General features: G+C 38.7%; 1 protein-coding gene across 2 annotated transcripts; it reads right to left on the reverse strand.

Annotated features, from left to right (window-relative positions):
- Window positions 1–2,828: 2,828 nt before the first annotated feature.
- RALBP1 (ralA binding protein 1) lies at window positions 2,829–19,809 on the reverse strand. 2 transcript variants are annotated; one of them, XM_010584809.1, is made up of 9 exons: window positions 19,519–19,809; window positions 11,377–11,835; window positions 9,201–9,550; window positions 7,593–7,754; window positions 6,991–7,122; window positions 6,373–6,480; window positions 5,484–5,605; window positions 4,953–5,076; window positions 2,829–4,677 (listed from the first exon to the last, which is right to left on the reverse strand). In XM_010584809.1, exons 1-9 carry the CDS (start codon window positions 19,760–19,762, stop codon window positions 4,414–4,416), a joined length of 1,965 nt encoding a protein of 654 aa, XP_010583111.1. In that variant the 5' UTR covers window positions 19,763–19,809; the 3' UTR covers window positions 2,829–4,413. The 2 variants fall into 2 exon arrangements, with proteins under 2 accessions (XP_010583111.1, XP_010583112.1); XM_010584810.1 differs by lacking the exon at window positions 19,519–19,809 and adding an exon at window positions 12,116–12,135.
- Between the last annotated feature and the right edge of the window lie 564 nt (window positions 19,810–20,373).

Below are 20,373 nucleotides of genomic sequence, written 5' to 3' on the forward strand. Positions count from 1 at the left end.
TTAGATGGGGAATTCTTCCAGTGCGTGGGAGTGGGGTTGTCTGGTTAAAATCATACGCTTTGCAACATAATCCTTTGGCAGGCCTTCTTGCTCACGTTGTGAAGACAGTCAGCAACACAAGAAACTCTAGACGAAACTTGGTAGCAGTCTGTTGTGTCCAGGACGGTCAGCACTGAGCCGGAAGCATGGTGCACCCCAGGGATCTGGTCTGACAGGCATTGCTTTGGGCATCCATATCTGTGATGGGATGGAGGAGCAGCCAGGGGCTTGGCCCAAGGCTATGCAAGTCAGGCTGTGCCTTGTCTCCCTGGGACAGGAAGGACTGACAGCCGTTCTCTGGTACAGAGCATGGTGTTGCTGGCTTCTGCTGTCAGAGTGTGTTTTAAAGAACACTGTAGGGAACTTGTGCTGTTGGATATAAGCCATGTTTGGTCTGGATGAGGCATTTTTCCCTCTGCAGATGAAGCGCTGTGAGTCAGAGGTGCATGCTGAACAATTAAAACCTTGACAGATTAAGATTGATCAAACCTCTTTTTGGCAGAGATTTGGATTGATGCTTTATTTTTTTTTAATTGAAAGAGAGTAGTCTTACATGGTCAAGTGTAAAATTCTTGGCTTCAATATGCTGATTTTAAAAATTAGACTTAGCTCATTAATCTGACAGGACACAGAGGTGAAAATGAATCCTTGCAGTGCTAGTGTTGGAATTAGTAAATGGAGGTGGAAGCTTCCTGTACAGCAGTCCTTTATCTTCACCATGAAAGACAATGAATTTCTGGAACCTCTCATGGTTCCCTGTAGGGCTGTGTTACACAACAGCGCTCACAAAGTACCTCACTGCACTGGAGAGGAAACCTTTCAGAATCGTACCACAACAGGCAGCTTTGGCTTCTGTGAGAATGAAGCAGAGCCAGTGTTGGACATCTGGTGTGGACAACGCAGAGCCCAGGAAACCTGGAAGGCCAGCTGAATCCTGCAAGGTATTGGATGCAAGCTGATGTTTTTAGACTTGTGGTAGGGATGTGATCTGAGAGGAGTGCTGCTCATTGTTCTGGGGTTGGTTTTTTTTGGTTTTTCCTTATCTTTCAATAAATAAAATAAACCCCCCACCCTTTTCAACTGTTCAGGCAACAACAGTTCATTTCAGGCTGCTATTTTTCTGAGTAAAAAGACTTTATTAGGAGGAAAAAAAAAAAACCTGCTTGGTATCAGGATGTCCAAATTTGGTTCATTGTACAGTTGTAGTATTTCGGTAAGTATAAAAGCTGTCACATTTCCAGTTAGATGCAAGTAATCTGCTGCTGGCAAAAACAGGTTTGTGTCCTGATTCATGTTGGCATTGTAGTCCTAGTAACTTGTTTATATGGTGCTTCTTGCTCCTTTGGGTTTCTGACTGACCTGACAAAATCTGTTCCAGGCTTGTGTTGAAAAGGACTATAAAAACAGGTGAGGTACGTAGTCCCCTGTCCCATTGTCCCCTGCTTTCTCTGAAGTAATGCTCTGTGGTGGAAACACTTATATTTTCAAGAGGAAGGCAGATGGGTCACATCCAACTGCCACAAAAGTTTTGTTAAGTCCAGAACACCAGAACTAACATTGCAGGCCTGTTGCTTCTTCCTTTCAGTAAAGGTAAGTAAGTCAGTCTGGTATTTTGTCCAAAGGGTCTGACAAGCGGTTCTGTTGCTGCACCCGGCACGTACAAGCTCTTGTTGGAAAAATGTCTTATTTAAGTCAATTTAAATGTATTTAAAATACTTAGATTTAGATAAATTAGTTGCTCAAGACTTGCATGGACTCTGTGAAAGCGGCCTGCTGTGCAGGAATTGTTGGCACCATGGGAGGTGATCGCCTGAGCACTGCAGCTCACAGATTTCATCGTAAGGCACTTGCGAGTGATAAGGCAGCTTATAAAGTGATCTGAACAACATGCTCAAGATTATTCTATTGTAATTACTTACTTCCCACTTTATTTGAAATGAGCTTTGGCTTTTTCAGCTAGTTATTTGCAACTGCTGCATGCAGTCTTTGAAACAGCTGCTAGTGTGGCTTTTTCACCACAAGCACTGCAGGTGTGGGAGTAAAGCTGCCCCTGCCCCTTTGTGGAGGTTGTCAGGGCAGGAGGAGGGGAGCCCTGCCCTGGCCCCACCTGCCTCTGAGCAGGGCAGAGGCAGAGAAGGGCTGAGGCATGGCCTCCCCCAGCCCCCTGCAAGGGGGTGGTGGTAGCCAGGGCTCAGGCTGCTGCTGCCTTGGGCACCTGGCCGGGGACTTTCCTGGGGCTGTCGGGCTTCAGTGCTATCGGGGTGTGCTTGATTTGGCCAGCATTGACTTGCAGTTATGATTTCAACTACAGCAGTTTTATCATTGGATGTATGATTTGAAAGAATGTGCAAGAAAATTTTAAAGAGACATCTTTCAGGTGTTTTGAAACTAAATTTCTGGTTACAGTTGCTACGTTACTGCAGGAGCAGCAATTCCACCTCCATCTACACGCTTCAAGTGCATTGTACGGTTGCAGGAGAAAGAATGGTGTTCATGTGTTGGAAATAATGATGTGAATAAATAGGATGGTTTTTACCTTTGCAGCTGAAATCTCTAGCAGTAATAGAAGCAAAGTCTTAAAATCTTAAACTTGATCTGCAGCTGAGTTATGGAAGCTTTCTATGACACTCAGTTGCAGACAGTGTTCTTTCAGAGAAGAGCTATTTAGAAAGCCTGAACTCATTTTTCATATAAACTTCTCAACTGCAAGTAGCTACCCAAGAAGAGTTAACTATCATTTGCATTAGAAAAAGATATTATACATTAGGAAGTATATAAATTAGAAGCTACTTTCAAATGGCTGTTGAATTTATTTGCTTGATCAATACAATCCTAACAAAATAAAAGTTAACCAATATTAGGAGATTTGTCTGAAGAACATTAGAAAAATCCATGACAATTCAATAGGAATTAGTGTGAATTAAACAAACAAACAGGTTTAAATATTGCCAGCAAATACAAAATGTATGTAACGAAGGCAAGGGATAATGCTTTAGTTTACATTTGTCATCTGACCACATTTGTGTTTATAAACCTTTTTTCCAAATTTTAAAAAAATACTATGCTGTTTTTTGTAACATATCAAAGCATTATTTGTACAAAATCAAATCATGGCCAATGATTCACAACAGTGCAATAGATAAAGAATACAACCACATCCAACAGGTGCTGAAAATAAATATCCAGATTAAAAAATAAGATAGCCTATATGCACTCTGTGGAGTTTGCTGTCTACATATGAACTGATGGATGAGTCTCATGAGTGTATCTATCTAAAACATTAACTGGCCCTTAACTGCCAGCATGGAGGCTTTCAATGGGTAGAAGCAGTAAAACAGCCAAACCAAAAGTAAGTCCCTGGTGGTTGTTGTTGGCTTGTTAAACAACAGGGGGGGAGGGGGGCGGGGAAGGCTATTGCTGAACCCCCAGTGCCTCCTGTTGGCATCATTCTTCAGGCTTATCTGGAAAGCACAAGTGACTTGCATTTCTGCAGAGGGAAATGCTATATTGCTTGGTCAGGCAGATCTACCTCAAGTGACATAACCCATCCCCCTCGCTGCCTAAAGCATCTGTCAGTGGTTTTCTCCAAGGGACTGAAACATTTTAAATGGATGAAGAAAAAGCTCTTGGCTATATGGCAGCAGTGTGAACACAGCCTGTCTTAAACAGGTATGATGATGGTGGTTTATAAATGAGTAAGTAAGCGGGTTACCTACATCACTAAAAGACATGAATAGCTCTTGATGAACATTTCTGTCATACGGGGACATAAATAACATCTCTCAAGTTTTTACATTTATTCAGTACATCTCAGAACAAAAATTAAGCTTAAGGGCGTATTAGGTAAACACAGTACCCCACAGTCTCCCACCTTTTCAGCCAACCCAGAATAAATTTAAAGCTCCCTTGTATATAATCTGCATCAGAAAGGTATCAAAGGCACAAGCAAGAAGTGACTAGGTTAATAAGCAGAAATAATGGTGAATGAGGATGAATAGATTCACAAGGCAAATAATTAGTAAGTGTGGGTAGGTTCTTGTTTATTTACTGAAAATGAGATCTTCCACTTCTGCTCCAATGAATGTAAATAATGATTTTGGTTTAAAATGAAACTGTTACTGAATTATTTTAATTCACCTGAAGGAAACCAGTCTTGAAATAATCTGATACTAATTGGAAAACTCTTCTGGCTTCTGCAAACTCACCTGAGTCTGATGAGTAGAAGCCACCAAGTATTAGAGACAAAAGTCTCCAGGGCTTAAAAGAGAAGTTTCTTTACAGAATGTACACAGCCAGCAGTAATTTGTGCAGTTTGACTCAAATTACAGTAATTTGCACAGTTCAGTTGATTTTATGCATATCCAAGGAGACAGATCAAATTGGAGTTTCTTTCCTGTCTTTACTTGGCGATGGCTTGACTTGCTGCTCCTTGCTTGCTTTTGGCTGCTCTTTGGCTGCTTTTGTGTCTAGGACACCGTCTCTTTGCTGCTGAGAAACACCCCCATGTTTTTCTGGCTCCTCTTCTTCCTGCACCTGGTGCTCCGATTTAGCTCGCTGCAGTAGTCGAAGCTGTACTCGCAGTTCTATGATGGCCTCGCGCTCCTCGTGAATAGCTTGGTTCAGGTGATTGTTCTTTATCTTTTAAGTAAGGAAAACAAATGTCAGGGCTCCTGACAAAGAATTGCTGTAAGCTTAGGGAGGCCACTTAGCATTGCACAATGAAGCTTTGCTGTTAACCCAGATTACAACATGGATTTCCACACAACAGTGATTTAAAAACAGAGCACGTGGGCTATATGCCTAGGCAAAATTGATGCAAAACTGCCAGTTTGCACATGCGCAAACATCTCTGCACAGACTAAATCAAGTAACCACTGCGGAGAAGAGTACTAATTAATAGACTCAAATATTACCTCCAGTTCCTCATTCTGTCTCTGCAAATCTTCCAGGATGACCTGCAATTCCTCCTCATCTTCACTCTCACTTTCACTCTCGGAAGAATATTCCTCGGTTTCACTTCGGCCATGCTGCTGGCGACTGAAAGACCAATGACAAACTCCAATTTAAACACTTCCTCAGGTCTGCCAGAACTGTAGCAGTGTAAAAGAGTTAACTTATCCACTAATCTGCAACAGTTTAAAAACAAAATCAGAATTTCCTTTCAAAGCTTCATTTGATAAACCAGTGATGTCCTTGGGGGATTTTTTTTAGTGCACAGGGTCTAGTTTCCTTTAGATCATAATTCCATTGTTACACTAACAGAAAATATCCTGAAAGGTCCAAAATTGCTGAGATTTCAATAAAAAGAGGTGTCTTTCAAGTGTGATGTTCATAGGGTAAGCTTTTAAGTGCAGTTTAGAATATTATTTCAGAAGAGCATATATGTACTTTTAATCAGAGTGCTCGCCTGATGGGGGCTCCAGTGTAAGCAGTCTCCCTTTTACCTTTGTATTTCAGCTATTTCTGCTCGAAGGCGATCTATTTCTTCCTTCTCTGAGGCAATCTGTCTCCGCAGAAACTGCTCCATTGCCAGCAGTTCTTCTTGTTCTGTTAAAATCTCATTCTCCTGCAATGATCAATTAGTTCACTTAGAGCCTTGACTTTATTTTCTACAGGAACATATGATAAGTATGAGATGATGCTGTTCTCTAAAATACTTTCAGTAGAAGTGGTTAGCATGCCTGCTTTGAACTGATTAATCGAGACCTCAAAGCAAATATAAGTTCAAAACCAACAATCTGCTCTGAATCCTCAAGATGATCACTGTATTGAATAGTTGTGGAGATGATGCACCAAATTCTGGCATGTTTGGCTGCCTATTTTCTTAAATCACAGGGGAAAGCTCTGGCTAACCAGTAAAATAACTAGAAAAACTGAATTACACATCTTTGAAGATGAATATAAGGAGGAAAGTACAGTGGAGAGAAGATCAAAGCTATTGAGGGAAGCAAAGGAAGGCAAAAAAGCCAAAATACTTGCCTTACTTCCTTTGATCAGCAGGAAAGTAGTTAAAGGTGTTAAAACTGATTAGATTTGAAAGTGCTTTCTAAGTACATTAACAACAAAGGCTACTTTTTGTTGTTGTTGTTGCACAGTGTCTCCTTTCTGCTGTTAACAAGAGTCTACTCAACTTTGGGTTTACTCCTGCAATCAGCATTCCTTCCCTACTTTATTTACCATCAAAACAAAGTCTTGTATTTTAATGGATAGAGAGACCCCTTTAAGCCTGCAACTTCCCATTGCATTAGAAGGAACAAAAGAATGTTTAATATTTCTGAAAGATACAGAACAAGAAAAGACCAGCAGACAAACAGGTAAGTGACTGCCATGTACCTGTGCAAGCAGAATATTTATAACTTCTTCGTTCTCATTCATTTCTTCTTTGGAGACATCCTCCTTTGAAAGGCTAGCAATTTCTTGTGCAATCTTTGTTTCACACTCCTGCCAGAGAAAGAGAATGACACTTAAAAGGACAGCTTCCCCAGTCACTCTAGTTACTGTAAAAAAGCTTTTTTCTTAATATATGATTTTGCAAATTTAGAATCACCATCTCAGTTGTCTGAAGTTTTCAGCAAGGTCTGTCCCTTCTCTGGGACATACGAGCATTTAAAAAAAATGTTTCTGAAGTTTGTCAACCTTGAGTCTTCCAGTAATTCCTCTTGGTACTCCAGGACACACTGTTTTAAGCATATAATGAATACATGCTCTGTCAAACACTAAGTTTTTAATTTTTTTGTAAACAGCTGTGAAGGAGTGTGAAGACCTTGCTGTCCCTAGGGAGAGCCAGCTAACCAGAAAATGCAATTTCTCATCAGCCATGTAAAGTCAGGATGAAAAAATCTGCAGTAAAAATATTGAAACATGGTTTGATCTAACTGGGTGTCTCTGCGTTGTCACAAAGTAGGGATCCATGACTTAGATGCTTGGCCAATAAATCGAAAAGTTACCCACCTGGCGCTTAGCTTCTCTTAGTTTCCTCTTAAGAGCTGTTAAAATTCTTTGCACCTCCCAGAGTCTCTCTTCTTTGGATAAGTCTTTTATCCCTGCCTGCAAGTCTCTGTGTAAACAGTTCAGTAGGAACTCCTAGAAATATTGCCAGAGAAATCAGTGTCTTTAATATATCATAGCAGGGCAGGCTGAAAGGAAAAATCTTCTTGGCTTCCTGGCAACAGGCTTAGAGTTCTGGTTTTCAAAGCTTGACATGTTGACCAACAAGTGTTAACATACATTCAGCACACGATCTATAACTAGCTGAAGAGCAATATTAAAGAAACCACTCTCTTTACCACATTCTCCTACCCTCCCTCCCACGAGAAAACTATTGAACTACATAGCAAAGCACTCCACGAAAGACATGGCTAGAACCATAAGACCATAACAACTTTCCGCACATAAAATGGGCAAGAATATCACCAGTCTCTTTCCAGTGGTCTCCACTGACAGGACAATTGTGATGGAATTACAGAGTATGTTACAGGCTTAGGAGAATTTACTGCTGAATGCATAAAAGCCAGGGCAAAGATAAACAGAAAAAGACTAAAGTAATTGCCAACCTGTCGTCTTATTTCTTCTTTTATGCTTTCCTGTGTTTCTGGAAGTGCTGGCATTGTTGCCATATTTGACCAGCGAAGAGGTTTTGTCACCTGCTTTAGGGTCACATTCCCAAAGAAATCTTGAACATGTGTAAAAAATACATACAAGACACGGTTGCTGATCTGTAAAGAAAGGACAAAGTATTGGTTAAGATGATTTATTCATATCACTTTTATCTGTGAAGCACAGTATCTTTCTCCAGAAACAGAACAGCCTTTGGTATGCCTTTCTGTGTGTTGTAGTCATGTTATTTTGTCCTAAGAGATTAAAATCTGGATTAAAAATGAGACTTTAAATGACACAGTGCTGGCCTCAAGGAATCACTTCACTGTCTCTCTCACCTGTGTAAGGCATTTTTATGCTAAACTCAACTCAGAATTTTCACACATCTTAACCTACCACAATTATTTCCATCACTGGTAGATAAAGGAATATATTAAAATCTTTCTTTTTACTCATGTAAACATAGTTAGTGACAGCAATGGGTAAAAGGGAACACCAGCCATACTGTGCTATGGCTGGTTGCTAGCTACCTTCTCTCTCCTCCCCTAACCTGTAAGTGTTTTCTGCAACTTCTCTCTCAGATGATTTAATATAGTAGAAAAAGGAGTTTGAAAGGAGCTGCTACTGTATTCCTTGTTTTAACATGAGACAGAAGCAAGTATTTATTTTGATACTGTAACTTCCACTACAATTAAAAAATTTATCCTGAAAGAAAGGTTAGAGTTCTGTCACTACCTGCATTTTAATTGCCAAAATCTACTTAACAACAAAACATGATTGGGCCTGCATTGTTTTACATGAATTGTTACTTCTTTTGTTATCTAGAAAGTGTCTGGCACAGCAAAACAGTCAAGGATAATACCCAGCCCTTTCACTACTGGGCCTCCACCTAGACTCTTAACTATAAAGCCAAGCTTTTCTAAAGTGTGGGTTTTCTTCTAGAAGACCCACACCCAATAATGCCATGTTTCCATTATGCACAGGACTAATCCCGAGCTGTATTTAAATTAAATATATCCAAGATCTTTATTAAGGAATTAATCAATCCAGAAAACACAAAATCTTATTGGAAAACTAAGAAGTCAGGTTTTTTTCCCCAGCCATTTGACTGCAGACGCCAAAGCCATTATACCGAAGTCATTACTGCACCAGGAAGATCTATTTGCAGGACAGGGTTCATTGGCTTGATATTAAAATTAAGCAACAATATACTCTTTCCTAAAATATCACTGAATCAAAAGCCCACAGAAATTGTGTATCTACTTGAATTATTGGACAAATTCAACATTAAAATTACTTCTGTTCACAACAGAATTAAAACCCTGACAGCAGTCTTTGCAATACTCTCATAGTAACCCAATATCAGACTCACAGTAAGCAAGCTTACATCCAGAAAGTCTTTTGTTCCCCCTTTCCCAGCATTTTAGGTTCCCAAGGTATAAAGAGAAGCTGTAATTTAGCTTAACTGTATCAGACAGTACCTGATTCCCACCTGCAAGAGAACTCCCACAAAGTCTTTCTTGGGCTGAAGTTCTGCTCTAACACTTGCTGTGTGGTGCACGTACCTGAACAGTAGGGCTGAGCACTATAGAAATATTCTGGATGTTCATTTTTGTTTCCAGTTCCTTTGCAATAACATGGTCCATATGCACAATCAGCCAAGAAATTAGGAGATGGTTACACTCTGGCAACTCTTTCAGCAACCTCTGGCATTCCTGAACTTTCTCAGCTTCTGTGCTCTTTCCACAAGCATCTTCAAAGCGGGGCATTAGCTCTTTGGTAAGCAAGTTTTCAGGCAGTTCTCGTAGGTACTGTTTCAGCAAGCTGGCTACTGTATTGGGCTCGTATTCTTCCAGGTTGGGAGATTCTTCTCGATCATAGGCTGCTTTTAGCTCATCAACTTTTGATTTTATTCCTTAAAATATTTAGATCAAGAATTAAGAGAAATCTTCAACTGTAAATGTATAATAGTTATATTTAAACTTTTTTTTTGAGATGCATTTATTTCACCTCTCCTTACAATTTAAGCTAATTGAGGAAAACCTTTTAAAGATTATCCACACGGAACAAAGTTAAAATCATGACTGAAAAATTACATGATCACTGCTTCTAGAAGCACTGACTACTACTATGAAGCAAAAACACAGCACTGCTGAAGTTCTGAATCAGAACTGTCTCCAGCATTCCCTTGCATCAAGGAACATAAAATGGGGTGAGGAAGGAAGGGTGGGGGGAACATAAGATCAGTTGTGTATTTGCAGTCAGCATCTTTCAGGCTGTTCCATTATACAGCCCTAAACCAAGTAGCAAATACGTTAATTCAAATATTGCGGAACAAGTTCTACCTATAACAGCTTCCCTCTGTCAAAACAAAACCTACACTTTTCAGTTTCCAGACTTCCAGCTGGCCCTCCTCAGTGGAGGAATCTCACACAGGATTCTTGATTTGAGACACTGCATGAATAAAAGTGGTGTTCACATAATTATTCAACCCAGCCAAGTTTTTCTGTAAGGTGTTTTTATAACTCAGTGACATTGTAATCTTCCCAAACTCGGGGAAATTTAATTCTTAAAGCTCAAACACCCACTTGGTTTACACCAACTCAGTGCACTGCCATGGTCTGGCTCACACACAATAAGCAAAACTGGGTGTACTCAGCCCATGGTAAATGCCAGGTAAAATATGCTCAGTTTCATGTCTTAGTCATCACGACAGCAGGTAGGTGGTTAAGCCACTGCAATCATTGTCTGTCTGAGCCCTCAATTTAAATAATCTTACATACACAAGAGGGTGCTATTGCACTGAAGAACACCTAGAAAGCACAAACATCAAAAATGCTTTACAGAAACACACATTCTTCCATGAAACTTCACAACACATCGTGTCTTGAAAAAACACTCAACCAGAATGTCCCAATAGGCAAGATGAAGAAACAGCTTAAGCTGCTGCGGTATTTATGCATGCTTACCAAATGCCATGCAGATCGACAGCATGAAGACAGCTTAATGAAGCCTTTAAAATCATTTCATTACTGTTCTACAGTGCTAGGCAACTTATTTAAAATGCTTTTCCTCACAGTCCTTTTCTCACTTGTTCTTGCTCCCTTAAACATACCCACAGAAGTACTTACATGAGTTGTATAGCAGCTGCAGGTCACAAATAAAGGGACTGTTCTGTTTAATGTGACTACAGTTCTGATGTGGCATTTATGTAAGCTGGTGTTACACAACTACCATGGTTAATTAGCCTACTGTTGTTTAGCTTAAATAGTAAAACTTGTATTTTTCTGCTTATTAGTGTATTTGCTCAAAAAAAAGTTTTTTAAGGAAAAAAGAATCATACAATGGAAGTAACTGGAAAAAGCAACTTAGTGGAATGCTTAAGTAATAAAATGGTTATATCTCATCTTTGCTTTTGCAATCAACTAGCATTGCATTTCTAATACAGAAGTAAAAAAATACAAGCTAGCCATACTAACACATTTTATTCATCGTTACTATCCTATCACAAAAGGCCAAAACAAGCATATTTTTACCGCCATTAAGCAGTACCACCATACTAGCAACTTTTCTGGTACTTCAGACCTGTGGGTTTGCTTAACTTTAGCTACCTGATTATCTTTTTGATAATTAAAATCAATGCAGCTATAAACAGAGTCTCTACGTGGTGAAAATGGTAAAATGATATGAAAATTGCAAGTAAAGACCTCAGGAACTTGCGTGTCAGTGTGCCCAGAGTACCTGAAACTCTGTAGATGCCTTCACATTTCATGCCATACTTCTCTACGTAATCTATACATTCACGGAAAACTGCTGGCAGGCGGATGCCATCATACATCATGGTCCTGTCTACCGCATCAGACAAAGGAATGCCAAACACGGGTCTATGACTTGGAACATCCACTTGAGGTATCTCTGTCTCCTGAATTGGCTTTTTCTTTTTCTTCTTCTCTTTCCACTGTTTTACAACGTCTGCTGCAGTTAAGTCTTTTGACTTCTTCTCCTTATGTTTGTCTTCCTTATGTTTGTCTTCCTTGTGTTTTTCATCTTTGGGCTTCTCTTTTATTTTAAAATCCTTTTCCTTTTTCTTGGAAAAGCTGGGTTTCTTGAAGACATGTATTCCCTTGGACCGCTTCAACTTTGAAGGACTTTCAGCTTCATCACCGGAACTGTCCTCTTGAAATGCAGCATAACCTTCCGCTATTAAGCAAAGGAGGAGAAGGCAAGAGGACAGCTGTAAGTCTGTTTAGTTTCTAGACAGCATATTATAACAGGGAAAGAATAAGTAGTAATATGTAAAGAGGAAAGAGAAGCAGCAACATGAATTAAAAAAAGTAGCGCCTGCCTGACTCTTCAGAATGTTTTCTTTAGTTGTTACACAATTAAGTGGACAAGGATTAAATCATGGTTGCATAATGACATCAAAGATAAGCCACACAGCTCCTGAATTATCTAAACAATTAATACTTTATATACTTACTCATAATGGCAATGTCCATCTTATGGGCTAGTTTCCCATCTAATAGTCAAGGAAATGCAAAATAAAAACAACTGTCTGGCAACTTCTCTAGTTCCTGTAATCAACAGTATAAGAGTCGCTGTTAAAGATCATCTACTACATACATGTAAGTCTAACAAACTTCTATTAAGAACGAACTAATCTTCAGCCACATGACTCCCCAATCCCCTTCCAGAATATTATGAATTTTAAGATATGTATGAAGTTAACAAAGTTTCAGCCTCAAATAAAATACCAAAAAAAGTCAAAAAAAAAAAAAAAAGAGCCCAAGCACACTTACTTTTCCACTAGACAAATAAAACAATTCCACTAACATTAGCACAATACCTGTCAGTGAAGTTGCGTATTTGCCTTAAAAAGCATATGCAAGAGCTTCAAACAAATCCACAGGCAGAGTACGCTGTTTCAGCAGCAAAACACCAAGTGCCATCTGAAATGCGCACCAGTGCTTTTAACTAACTACACCTCCGCAGCTAGCCTTGCCTATCCTTCAGGCAAGAACGAGGAAATCTTTAAAGGTGGATTACAAATAAAAAAAACCAAAACACAACCAACCCAACAACGTACAAACCAACGCAACTTCCAATTCAATTAACTGTGATTTTAAATATGCAGTACCCCACAGAAGAAAAGCAAGCCTGAAACCTCGTCAACAAAGATGACATTTCACATGCCATTTGCACCAGCTGTGTCCCCCAAGGCAGTGGGCAGCAAGCTCTTGCTTCAGCATGAAGCCCCCATTATACAGATCCTTTGAGACTCTTCCACTACCTACAGGCAGTGCCTCTGCCCAAGTGAGGAGGCACACTGACAGCCAAGTGCTCTTCCTGCGTGAATAGTTTTGGGTGGTGGAAAATTACCCCCTTAGATTATAAGGGAGAGCATCACGGATGAGATTATAAACTGTAATTTTTACAGGTGAAAGATCTTGTGCAAAAGAACCAGGCGATATTCGCCCTTTTATTCTTCCAATTCTAAACTGTATTAGGCTGCAGAGTTTCTCAGCATTATTTCAGCACATCCAAGGAGCTGTCTTTATTTTGAAGCCTCCTTGGCTGCTCTGTAGAAGGTACCTTTTAATAGTCAAATAAATATAGGAAATGTATTAATGCATGGAACTGCCATAAAATAATTACAATTGTTTGACCAGCTCACCCTTCCCATCCTGGACTCTTCCCTAGGACTACCAAACATGCACTTTCATAGAAGATGAAGAAAGATTGTAGCACTATTCCTGGCCAAGTGAATTTTAATATAAAAATGCAACTGTTAACTGGAGGACTACTAGCAACCAGGTCTCATGCTCCCAGTTTACTGGCTATGCCATCATTCACTCTTCTTGTAAACTTTTTGTAAAATCAGAAATGGGTAAGGAAACGCATTTAAGGGTTCGAGGATTCAAATCTCACTATGATACGGAAAGAACCGCTGATGTGCCAGCTACAGGACAAATGAGGAGCACACATCTCCATTGTGTTTTGTGAGAATGAGATGGGGCTGGCACTGAGTTTCCAAATGGGGTTCACAGATGTAATTTCCAAACAGAAAGCCAGACCTTCACCAGACAGCCCAGAAAAATCTGCCCTCAATCTCTCCTGCTCAGTCGCTGTAACAGCTCCCAGTTAAACAGCGTAGGGTTCCCCCACACACACTAGGAATAGTGTCAGCACATCCTCTGGGTCAGCACAGGGGACCCAAGCTTGGAGGCTGGTGTCACCAACAAACAGGGCACCTGCCTTACATGTCTCAACACTCCATGTTGCAACCCAAACCTTGGTGCTTCTCTAGATCTGTGGTAATGTAACACGAGCAATAGCACATTACTGAAACTGGTATTTCTTGACTTCATGAGAAGACATGAAGGAGCAAGTTAAATACAAATCCAGCCCATTTTAATTTGTCTCAGTAATGTAAGTCAACAAAGTTTAGAAATATATACAAATCACAGATTCACAGAGAATCTCTCACCCATAGCAAGAGGGGGTTCGTATGTACCTCAGAGTAGACCAATTTCCTTTACCATACTTCTGGTCATAAAATTACTGTATCCCTTTCACCAGTGATGCAATATATTGAAATATAAACAACCTAAATTTATACAGAAGAAAAATTACTGACAGCACTTGACAAGTCAGTTTTAAATGTGGAAAGAAGTATTACCTACTGTTAGTAAACTGGTATTTCTGTTCACTGTTTCCTCAAGACTTCTAGTACTAATAGTCAGCATTTCTCCATCACTCTAATGTATGCCAATGACTTTTCCTTGTACCTATGTAAGACCAGAGCTAATTTAATAAATACTCCAATTCGACTGGCATAAGGACTGAACTATCTACCAGCTCCTTGCTTGGGCTTTGTTAGACCTTCCACAAGTGTGCCTTCACTGCAGTTATTTTACATGTGATGCTGCAAGTATAGCCCTTAACTTACTGAAAATTATGAAAACCTCTTTTAAAAATAATAATTAAAAAAAAATTCCAGTGTTACTCTGGAAAAAAATAACTTACAGGCTTAAAAGCTTTGTCATGCAGCGAGGCCACTGTTTCTGTCAGTCTGCATACTTGGGAATACTTCTGCACTCTTACAATGAAGCTATAAATTCATGCTACAGTATTTACTGTTAACACAAAGGATTGCATTACGTAGAACTGCCACTTATGAAACCTACCACAAGACAGATTTTGCACATCAGGTCTCTGATGAGTTATTAAGTCATTTATACCTCTACATCTGATTTTGGCTCCCTGGGGAAATTTGCATGCATCTGTAAAACATGGATCACTTTTACATATGGAAGAATTAGCGGGTCAAGTATGGCTATATGGACCGATGTGCAATGCTAGCATTAGTTACCTATTTCAATAAGTCAGAGGGATTGCCATCGACTTGTATACCATTTCTAAATAAAATGGTAAGAAACACATGGATGCATATTGACCTTGAGTAGATGGCTTCTATTTGCTCTCCTCACCCACAAGATGTACGTTATTATTAATAGAAACTTCAAACTTACAGACACTACCAACACTTACTATCCCACTTTCAATTATATCAGTTTGCTTTCAGAATACATTCAACTCACTGATGTGAGCACAGTACTCCCAAACAAGTTCTGCATTCAGTTACTGCGCAGCGCTACACAAGGAGAGCAAATGAAGTTGAAACATGAAATTTGCCTTACTTTAGTTTGATTTAAAATAATTACTGGCATTGAAAGGCAGACTTTTAAACTGTTTGCAAATGGTACTTTCCTCAATAAATACACAGTGGTATATAGATATACATTGTAATTTGTCAGTAGAATAGTATGTAGCAACACAGAAAGATAAACCTTGATGGGAAAAGCCTCTAAGGTTTATCAGGGGTAGAAAATTCTAGTAACTTCTTATTCTGTAGATCTAGAAACTGTATTCAGAGCTTCTCCACACACCAGATCAGTAAAAATAATGTTTTGTTTGTAATAGCAGCTACTTGGTTATTTTGTAGGATGACAATGACCTCCTTACAATTTCTAACAGATCTCCCCCACAGACATATCATATCCACTGCTACTGTAGAGTCCATCTCCGTTAGCACTCTGCACAGAAATGAAGGATCATAAGCACAGAGACAACTTATCATGTCATTCCTCTACAGCTGGAAATACTATTAGAGCTTTTGCATGGTTGCTGGATGTCCACACTTCCTGAGCAGAAATTATTTTGGAGAAAAGTCCCGTAAGATGATGGAAGAGAGAACAGGCTGGTATTTTCCACCTGGTGGTACCTAGCAGAGAGTTGCACATCGCTAGAACTGCAACGCAGTGGAAAAAGATAAGGGTTAACACCCAAGTTGGACCAAAGATTGTTTGGAGCAGGTCCCCAAGTTAACAGTAGGAATATTTCAGCCTTCATCTACATCCCAAAAGAACATATAGGACCCCCCTGCCCAATACATTAGGGATTTGATCTTCAAAAATATTTCCTGAAAATTTCAGAAGAGTTCATACCAATGATACTACTGTCCTTTCACAAGATAGTTTAGTTTACAATTCAACCAATTCTCCATTTTCCCAAGAATTATACAAAGAAAATTAAAATTACTCTAAACAAAAAATCCTAGCTGCATATTGAACCCATCCTGTCCAACGGTATCAATCACAGAAGTAAAACAAATAAGCAGAGTAAGATCTACCTACATACAGACTCTCTATCCACAGAAACTGTAATGGGTAGAATAGCTTTTTCTTCTTAAGTATTACTTATAATCTTTTTCTTCTGCAAGGAACTGCGTATTTTATGAACTTATCAACATGTGATTACTGACAGAAGGTTAACACTTTTTAAAAAATCAATTACTCTGGTCACTGTCTCATATAAAACATTACTGCTTCAAAAAAAATAAATCTCTTTTTGCTCACACTCTGCCACAGCACAAGTTCTTGCATGGACAAAGGTTGTTTTGAGTCAGGAAACAGATCTGAGTTAAAACTATCCCAGTAAAAAGAAAACTAATTTTAACCCCTAAGAAGTACCCTAATCTAACTTGCTCCACACCTAATCAACACTCAGACTGTCACAGAGGAGTGGAGAATAGAAATCAGTGGCTGAAACTTTTTTCCAGTAGTTGTCATTCCACATGAAAACCCCAATATTTCATTTAATTTTCTATCACCTCCAAAAAATTTTTTTAACTTTCCCCCCAGGATAATTGCTGTGTATTATTAGGTTATTGCCGTTAACATGAAAAAGATCAAATTATTATATTATCCACATAGGAAAAAAGATCCCTTCCTAGCATACAAAAATGCTTTTTTGAAATAAGTAATAATGCTGAAGCTAAGAGTATATTACTCCAACAAAAAGGATTTACCTGAAAAACTAAAATGAGTAACCTTGGGATATTTGTCCTTCCCTCTCCACATACCCTCCTGCTGTTCAGGCATTTCTGAAGTTTACATTTAGAGTATTATTAAAATACCCCAAAATCTTTGTAGGATTAAAGTTACATACAGTTTCAGGAGTTTGGATGACCTTGTCATTAATTCACTAATATTTTAAGTTCAACAAACATTCACTCTGTCACAATTTAATATCAATGCTTGTCTTTTTCTCATTGAAATGTTCAATTATATTTGTTTAAAGCCCAAACTACATGATTGCAGCAGGTTGTGTATTGTCCAAAATCAAAGCAGCTGGCCAGAAAAGTGAAAAGAAACAATCTGAACACATGCAATAGAATTTAAAAGTTGGAAGAAAGTGAAGAATCGAAAGTATGGAAGGAATAACAAAAGGCGAAGCTGAAAGAGGAAGTCTTAAAATCAACCATGTTAAGCAACTGTAAAGAGCCCCTGTCATTTACTTAAGTAAAATGTCTGTTTGGGGTATATTTACAATAATGACCATTTTTGGACTGTACAAGAGATACTGAAAGCTTTGTATGTAACTTACCCTTATACCTGACTGGCTAAGAAATGCTGAATGCTTTTTATATTACAGCTGCAAGAGAGAATTTGATTCTTCCTACATTTTGCATTTTTGTGTTCTTGAGGATTTTTCATACCTTTGAAGTTTCTTTTAAGTAACAAAAATTGCTTTAAATCAGCTGTAAAATGTGCTGTAACCACTTGTGGAAGAAAGCTGTTACAGTGCTAATGTGCACAGACCTGCATGCATTTGCTGAAGAAGCATTCTTCTTCTTCAGCCTTTGGTTAGATTATCACCATGAGACATGCAGAATTACACCACAAAGAAACCCACACTATGTATAATGCTGACCTCTAACAATTCAAAATTTAGAGGTATTTAAAAGTTATAACAGAAATCTGATTTGCAAAGAAGAAAACAGGTTCCAATAGCCTGAATTTAGACCCATCCAATCAATACCAAATTTTCATCACCAATCCAATATTCTGTATTAGGTTAATGTTGCTTACACTAGGAAAAAACCTAAAGAATCAGTTTTCTTAAAACCTGCAGGAATTTAAACTGTTGATTTTAACTGGAGGATAATATATTTTTGAGTTACAGTATCCTTGGTGCCCACAGTCTTTTGTTAGTAACAATAGTCCTTCTAAACTGTGGTAGAAACAAATCATGCATTCCAGGAAACAGGTTTGATTAAAAGCAGTGCAGCGGCAGCAAGTTATTAAAGAGTAATTATTTAAATATGTGCATGCATATTACAAATAGTCACCATATTCATCCTAACACGCCAGAATATTGTGTGCTGTCTCATTGGTTTTGATCTTCCAAATTTCACACATAAGAAGTGGCAAGCTACACTGGTATCCAGAACTTCCAGACATCAGAGACACAGGCATTGTAGAAGATGAACATTATTTTGAAATTTCGCTAAAACAAACATCAGTTAAAAAAGTACTAACATTTGGGCTGTAATATTTAGGTTTCAGAGACTTGGACAGTAAGGATCTTTCTGGTATTGAGAGTGCTCAGTATCAGTTTAGTATTTCCAAGTGCTTTGTTCTTTCTGAATATGTAGAAAAACTCTGTTGAATAAAAACTATTTCATGTTTCCAAAATTTTCTGCAAAAATCTAAAGGTGGGAAGTAAGATTTCTCTTCTGTTGTTTTGGAGGAGGAGTATGCTTTTTAAATGAAAACTTCCATTCTGGACACTGATACACTGACAAAGAATAGATTCTACAGTCAAAGCTTTACTTTCTTCTAACCTTTACTGTCGGTTCTAGTAAATTCAGATCTCAATGCTGGATTGCACATTTTTGAACTCTGCAATAATACTTAGGCACTGCTGGAGGAAACTGCATGATCAGACTGAACTGAGAAGCTAGAGAAAAAAAAGACACAGATTTTATTGCTCCTCAAATAATGGTGCAGTGTGCACATGGAAACTTCAGACGGTATACAATAGCAAACTCTGAATATGGGAGAAATAACTGAGAAGGGTCAAAGTTGTTGAAACAGACTCTTCCAAATTTAAAAGTACAAAATTCAGGTCAAACTTGCATTTTTATTTTAGCTAGCACCTCAGCTACAATTTCAAAAAGCATCTATTTGGAAATACACTTGGAAACCTCCACTTAGAATGTGAACAGATAATGAGATTAGGAAAAACCCATGCCAGGCAATTACCAATGCACCATTAAAGATTTTGGATAAACATGTTTATTGGTAATTCTGGGCATATGCTTGGCACCTGTATCTGCGCAACAAAAAACAAATCCATTTTTTGGTTAAGGTGTGGGTTTTTTTGGAAGAGAAACAGGTATTGCACAAAGCCTGTTTGTACAAGTTAACTTCCTTCACACCTAAACAAGTTCCATCGGGAATATTAAGCAATTTTGAGAGAGAAAGAAAGAGAGAAAGAGGAATTATAAGCATGAAATAAGAGAAGTTGCCTACTCACTTCTTTTTTCTTTCTTCTTAAATTTTCCTTTCTTCTTCCCATGCTCCTTTTCATCATCAGATACTATATCTGGAGGCTCATGCAAGCTGTCATGAGGTGGTGAAGGCTCACCGGTGCGGTACAATCCAGGGAATTTTGTAGGACTGATTTCTTCAGAGCTGGGAGTACGAGCAAGACCCCCACTGTGTTCTACCCGACGGTGTTCACTGGGGCTGCTAGTGGGAGGCAGGAAGCACTCGGTCATTCTGATTCCCTGATATCAAAGTGAAATCTTCTGCTACCTGTCCATCACACCTGCAGCAGGGGAAAACAAAAAAGAAACTCTACACAATTTTAAGCAATAGGTTTCAGAACACCTTGTTTAGAGCTCTGTCCTGAAAACACAAACAGCAATACCTTCTACAGTGAATGTTCCAACTTAATGTCAAGACATAGTAATATAAAATTAGGTCCTAAGCTCAGTGTTTGCAGAATCTGTCCATTAACTCCTAAGCCATATTAACATAATAAGAGAGCTGCTATTTTAGGCGTTTCTACTTTATAATATAGAAAACATTATATATAAAGTATAAGAATATTTTAATATTTGAAATAATTCTTACAAAATTCATAGGCAGCTTGCATACTGATTGGTAATATTTACTATAAAATAGGTAGCTAACTTTAAATTTCTGACATAAAATAGATTTGTCTGGAAGCTCAGAGTCTTTTTGAGCACTGCACTTAAGGCAAAGATAATGTTCATCTTTCCCAAGCATATTTTGTAGATGCAAATAAGAACTTGCCTAGCCTGTTGCAATAAGGGGGGGGGGGGGGGGGGGGGGGGGGGGAGAGAAAAACGAACCTCTTCGTGAA

The sequence above is a fragment of the Haliaeetus leucocephalus genome, unplaced genomic scaffold (assembly GCF_000737465.1).
Source record: "Haliaeetus leucocephalus isolate CR32 unplaced genomic scaffold, Haliaeetus_leucocephalus-4.0 Scaffold1007, whole genome shotgun sequence".
NCBI lineage: Eukaryota > Metazoa > Chordata > Aves > Accipitriformes > Accipitridae > Haliaeetus > Haliaeetus leucocephalus.